We start from the raw sequence: 6,323 nt of genomic DNA, 5'->3' as shown, positions 1-6,323 counted from the left end.
CTTCCTAAAGTCTGGGTAGAAGCCAACGGCCAACGGCGCTAGTTTTAGGCGAACCCCAAGCCCAGACTGTAATATTTCCTCCCACAGATGCACGGTATAACACTGCAGAACGATACGCTAAAGGACTTAAGCTAGAATCCCGAGCCCAGCAAATGCCTGACAGTCAGGAGTAAATAAATGTTGCCAAATTTGAATAAATCCCTTTAAGCGCACATATTCTATTAAAAGTGATTCAGTTCAGTCTAATTTTGTCCTCATGTTTATAAAGCAAAGCAACCCACAAGTTGCTACGGGGATTCAGTACCCGTGTAAAAACTTCAGCTTTTTTTTTTTTAAAAAAAAAAAAACACCTACTGGAATTACACTTAACAAGGGCACCCTCTAGTGGGCCACAGAAAGTGGATAACCACCAAAAGGTGCTTTCAGACCTTTATATATTTCCACTTAGTAGGTAATCACTATTCAGAATATACTGAATGAACAGCAGGGGCTGGCAGCTTGGGAGACCAAGTGAGAAAGATAAACTTTCAACCAACCTCCACATGTCCTGGTCAAAACCAACCCAAACCAGGGATGCAGGCTCCCATCCTTCCCCATTGCCTTCTCTTAAGGGGCACACAACCTGGAATGTGTTTCAGAAACAACAAGGGAGCAAATCCAAAGTTGCAACATAGCCTATACAGTATTCAGTTGTCTGCAAACTCCTCAAAACAGGTGATACACTTGGGATAGGAAAAAAAAAAAAGAGATAAAATTTGTCTGAATAATGTTATAAAGAAAAGACATACAATTTAACAAGAAAGAGCTGAGCTATATTTCAAAACTGTCAAATGCTCCACCTTACTCCTGAAACTGTCCTAGGTTTAAATTTTACTAGGTGACTCGAGTAGTCAGGCCTCTGTCAGAAGAATTCCTATCTCCCAAGCCTTCCTTCAACTGTACTCGGTTCCCAAGTATTACACAGTACACAAGAACAGAAACAGTGATGCCACATGTATAAATATAAAACAATAGTTCACCAAATAGCACTCTCATATACTGACTTTAAAAGAATGTTTCCCCAAAACCCAAATCAGGGCATCGTTTTTAGATAGTCATCCGAAAAACAATGCACAGACATTCTAGCCCTTCCCACTGAGAACTAAAACATCTGGTTTTTACCTTTTAACCCTGAATTATTGAAAAGTTAATGCGTTACTCCTTCAACTGTAGGAGGAAAAACACCTTTTCTTTTCCCATCTCCATTTTTCTTACTTTGTTTTCATGTTTATCAGAGCACCCAAAACATTCATTCTCTTTTATCAATAATTCAACTTCTTACAAATCATCCTTGAAGGCAGGACAGATTAAGGCAGCCTGGCGGGAATATACTCGCCATCTATCACTAGGAGGAACGTGCAATGGGAAATAAGATTCCAACCAAGCAAAAGGCTGCTTGGTTGCTTTATTCTTCCATCTGATTCTTGGGTTAACTTTACCAACCATATTCTTCACTGCTGTGCTCCCACTGTAGAAGAGGTGGGAATGGAGGCCACAACAGACAATCCGGGGCTCAGGGAGGCCATGTTTTTTATACAGGCAATTTCATGGGGCATTGTGCCTGGTGATGGTTGATGGTAAGTACAGGACAAAAGATTCCTCGTATTATTCCAGCATAGGAGTCCACTTGGCTGGAACACTGAGTGCTTTTAAGGCCTGAAACTACCCCAAAACTCTGTGGGCAACCCAAAGGGCCGGCAGTGCTGTTCACCTTCCCCCAGGCTTTGCCTTAAAACAGGAGAAAGCAGGTCTTCAGGGTGGAGGCAGCCCCTTGTAGGTAAAGTGATGAGCTCCCCAGGTCTTCACTGAGCTGCACATGGGGACCACCAAGCAAACTGTTCACTTTCAAGGACTGCTCCGGTCAGGTACACACAGTCCTGTCCTTCAGGTGCCTCTCCTTATCCCTCCTGTTCTAAAAGCCTCTGGCGTGTTTCCATCACAATTTCCTCCATTATTTCTGGCTTTAAGATGTCTTTGATCTGAAAAGGAAAGGAAAAAAGGTACTTGTTCTAAGCACACCATCAAGCCAATCCAAATGCAGAAACCAAGCATGGTTAACGTGAACCTTCTGTTTTCCTTTCGTGTATCAGAGGCTAAGTATTTGCAAGATATGATCTGCTAGAACCAGCTTAATAAATCAGCAAGGTTCTATGGGGTATAGCTGACAAGAACAAAGATGTTACTCTGGCAGTCACTAGAAAGACAGCTAAAACTTGGGATGGGCAAGATGAAGTCCAGGGGGTTGCTGTTGTAAATTAGCCTCACCTGGCACCTCCAAACGCCCACAAATCCTTACACTGACATTAGACATTGAGAATATTACTAGCATCTCGGCGAAAGCTCTCCAGACACTCAACAAGGCTGTCCACCAGATCAGTTCACACCGATGGACATGGTTAAGGTATGTGGGAGACCTGCTTGCTGTCTGAGGAAACATGGAGCAGATGACACTTAAGGCTGCTCACAGATCAACAAGGAAAAGGGAAGCCCCGGGGAGAGTACCTGATGTGGAAGGGATGCTTCATAGCAATACAGGATACTGGTATCATACAGCATCATTCTCTGAGTTGCCAGCGAGACGATGCAGTTCCGAAGCCGGGAGATCACCTCTCGATCAGCAAGGGAGACAGGCTACCAGGGAATGCCAAGGGGAAGGGGAGGGAAATAGAATCAGGACCAAAAGAAGCAAATGGTTACAGCAAATCCCGGGAATCACTTATAACTGAGGCAATATCACTCTGGGACTCCAAACCAATCCAATAGCTAGCTCCAAGAGAGATTAAAAAGGACGGCTTCTTCAGTGGCTCTTAGGCTATTACCCTGCAACTTTGCCACCTCTGCCGAGAAAGATCAAACCAGGCGCTGATTTCATCTCTTCAGAACAAGAGAGGGCGACACAATGTTTCGATGGAAATTCAAACCAACTCAAACTATAGCAATGCGGCAGATAGAGAGCGTCCCCACCTGCCACAGAAGCACAGCACCGACTAAGTGCCGCTCCATCCCAACAGTGACAATGGCGTTTACTCACCTCCAGGTTTGCAATGAAGCCCCCTGCATCCTCTTCTTTGTGCTCAGGTGTTGGGTAGATCCAGACGAAGCCGTTGTTGCCCAGAATCACTGAGGCACCGCATGGCAAGTCATGGAAGTGAGTCTTCTGCCGTTTCACCAGGGAGGGGGAGACCTGAACCAAAACGCCCTGACCTAGCTAAAAAAGTATATGGTAAATTAAGTCACTGTAGGATCATCAGTGAGGTAACTTAAAAGCAAAGTACAGGATGTGTCCTAGTTAGACTGGAATCAGGGTCCTTCCTGTTGATAACTGCTCCTACATGCACATACATAGTAAATACAGAGAACACTTCCGGATGCTTTAAGTTGTTTACATATCCCAACAGAAGGTAACTTTCCATCTCTTCTCTTCTCTACCATTTATTTTCCTTTGCAGTCGTCTTCACATTCTAATCCAGGGCTGGTGCCATAGCTGTTAAGAGAAGCTGGAGCCAGTGAGGACATGGGCTCGAGCCTCCTGTGGGTCAAGGAGCACTATTCTGTTCCACCTTGACCTCAACCACCCATCCTGCCCATGAGATACGCCATTGGACAAGGTGACTGGCCTAGGGCTGGGTGCAAATCCATCCCTGGTCCCGGCAGGTCAGCTCAAGCCCCACATCCCGCTGAGGGGGCGTCTATTACAGGACCCGGGCCCACGAAGGTCCGCACGTGCAGTGCAGCTGTTGCCTCTCCTGCTTCAGGGACGTGAGCATGATTGGCTGTAGCCACTCCACTGAGGGGAGAGGTTTTTGTTCCACCCAGAAAATGAGAACGTTCACCCAGAGAAAGGCAAGAGACTGATAAATCATAATTTGTTTTGGAAAGTATGCTATCATTAAAAAAATAGATAGCCTCCATACATTACATTACATTAGAAAATGTCACCTTACATTAGAAAAGCGGTACAATTTCATTTAGAGGCTCAAGTGACAAGCCCATCTTTCCTAACAATAATATCCATTTTACTGACTGGACACTTGTCTAAGGGCTGAGGCTGTCCTACTTCATCAGTCCATGACCTCCCTTTGTTCTCAGCACAAATGCAATGCAAAGCTGCCACGCCCCTTGGGAGAGAGCAGAGACAGCAGGGCCGCAGGGCCCAGGGTCCAGGGTCATAGGGGCCCTTCTGCCAGAACAATCTCCTCCACAGGAAAAGGGTTAGAGTTGTCATCCTTTGTGATGCTACCGGCCCTGACTGTGTGAATCAGTGTGTAGGATGCCAGCCTGTTAAGGCCTGACTTCTGGGGGGCTTTAGGTCAGCATTCCAGAGAGCACTGGGGATTGGGAAATGGATGTGAAGTCTCAGTCAGCAAATGAGAAGAGCCAGAGCCCAACTTACTTTCCCGTATTTGAGACTCCTCGTGTGCAGAGAGACAGCTCCATCGGAGAACACTGCCTGGACCTCAGCCTGGCCGGGCGATGAAGGAACAAACACTTGCACGTCACCTGCATCCCTGGCTCCCCCCTCCATCCTTTCCTCTAATGGCCAAGAGTCCCGCCCAAAGTCGCAGACGGACCCGGAGGTCACAATGCTGTGACCTAACCTCTCCCCCTTGGCTGTCATGAATACTCTGACATGAACACCACCTTTTCTACTCCCTCAGATAAAAGTTAACATCGCGGGTGGGCTTAATGGCGGGCTCTGGGAGGGCTCACACCAAGGAGTACTTCCCAGGACTTCTGCTGCCAGTGTCCTTGTCCTCACGGTGAGGCACAGCCACCCCCCGCCTCTGCACGAGACCCTCCAACACTAGCAGATCGAGATAGCCTCATCCACCAGAGGGCAGACAGCAGAAGCAAGAAGAACTACAATCCTGCAGCCTGTGGAACAAAAACCACATTCACAGAAAGACAGACAAGATGAAAAGGCAGAGGGCTATGTACCAGATGAAGGAACACGATAAAACCCCAGAAAAACAACTAAATGAAGTGGAGATGGGCAACCTTCCAGAAAAAGAATTCAGAATAATGATAGTGAAGAGGATCCAGGACCTTGGAAAAAGAATGGAGGCGAAGAAGATGTAAGAAATGTTTAACAAAGACTTAGAAGAATTAAAGAACAAACAGAGGGCTTCCCTGGTGGCGCAGTGGTTGAGAATCTGCCTGCTAATGCAGGGGACACGGGTTCGAGCCCTGGTCTGGAAGGATCCCACATGGCGTGGAGCAACTAGGCCCGTGAGCCACAACTACTGAGCCTGCGCATCTGGAGCCTGTGCTCCGCAACAAGAGAGGCCGCAATAGTGAGAGGCCCGCGCACCACGATCAAGAGTGGCCCCCGCTTGCCACAACTAGAGAAAGCCCTCGCACAGAAACGAAGACCCAACACAGCAAAAATAAATAAATAAAATTAATAAACTTCTACCCACAACATCTTCTTAAAAAAAAAAAAATCATGTGGGTACTGCCCACCATTTTAAAAAAAAGAACAAACAGAGATGAACTATACAATAACTGAAAAGAAAAATACACTAGAAGGAATCAATAGCAGAATAACTGAGGCAGAAGAACGGATAAGTGACCTGGAAGATAGAGTGGTGGAATTCACTGCTGTGGAACAGAATAAAGAAAAAAGAATGAAAAGAAATGAAGACAGCCTAAGAGACCTCTGGGACAACATTAAACGCAACAACATTCGCATTATGGGGTCCCAGAGGGAGGAGAGAGAAAGGACCAGAGAAAATATTTGAGGAGATTATAGTCGAAAACTTCCCTACCATGGCAAAGGAAATAGCCACCCAAGTCCAGGAAGCGCAGAGAGTCCGAGGCAGGATAAACCCAAGGAGAAACATGCCAAGACACACAGTAATCAAATTGGCAAAAATTAAAGACAAAGAAAAATTCTTGAAAGCAACAAGGGAAAAACAACAAATAACATACAAGGGAACTCCCATAAGCTTAACAGCTGATTTCTCAGCAGAAATTCTACAAGCCAGAGGGAATAGCATGACATAGTTAAAGTTAAAGGGAAGTGGTGAAAGGGAAGAACCTACAACCAAGATTACTCTACCCAGCAAGGATCTCACTCAGATTCGATGGAGAAATCAAAGCTAAGAGAATTCAGCACCACCAAACCAGCTCTACAACAAATGCTAAAGGAACTTCTCTAAGTGGGAAACACAAGAGAAGAAAAGGACCTACAAAAACAAACCCAAAACAATTAAGAAAATGGTCATAGGAACATACATATCGATAATTACCTTAAACGTGAATGGATTAAATGCTCCAACCAA

General features: G+C 45.7%; 1 protein-coding gene across 1 annotated transcript in view; it reads right to left on the bottom strand.

Annotated features, from left to right (window-relative positions):
• Window positions 1-790: 790 nt before the first annotated feature.
• EXOSC2 (exosome component 2) overlaps window positions 791-6,323 on the bottom strand; it is a 12,840-nt gene continuing 7,307 nt past the window's right edge. Inside the window, exons 6-9 of the mRNA XM_024762593.1 lie at window positions 4,433-4,501; window positions 3,071-3,247; window positions 2,542-2,670; window positions 791-2,018 (exon numbers count right to left, since the gene is read on the bottom strand). Coding sequence (XP_024618361.1) covers window positions 1,938-2,018; window positions 2,542-2,670; window positions 3,071-3,247; window positions 4,433-4,501 — 456 coding nt within the window. The 3' untranslated portion in view covers window positions 791-1,937. The remainder of the gene's footprint in view (window positions 2,019-2,541; window positions 2,671-3,070; window positions 3,248-4,432; window positions 4,502-6,323) is intronic.

The sequence above is a fragment of the Neophocaena asiaeorientalis genome, unplaced genomic scaffold, assembly GCF_003031525.2.
Source record: "Neophocaena asiaeorientalis asiaeorientalis breed wild unplaced genomic scaffold, Neophocaena_asiaeorientalis_V1.1 scaffold78, whole genome shotgun sequence".
Classification (NCBI taxonomy): Eukaryota; Metazoa; Chordata; class Mammalia; order Artiodactyla; family Phocoenidae; genus Neophocaena; species Neophocaena asiaeorientalis.
The sequence above is the reverse complement of the archived record's forward strand: the minus strand, read 5'-3'. Positions and strand labels throughout refer to the sequence as shown.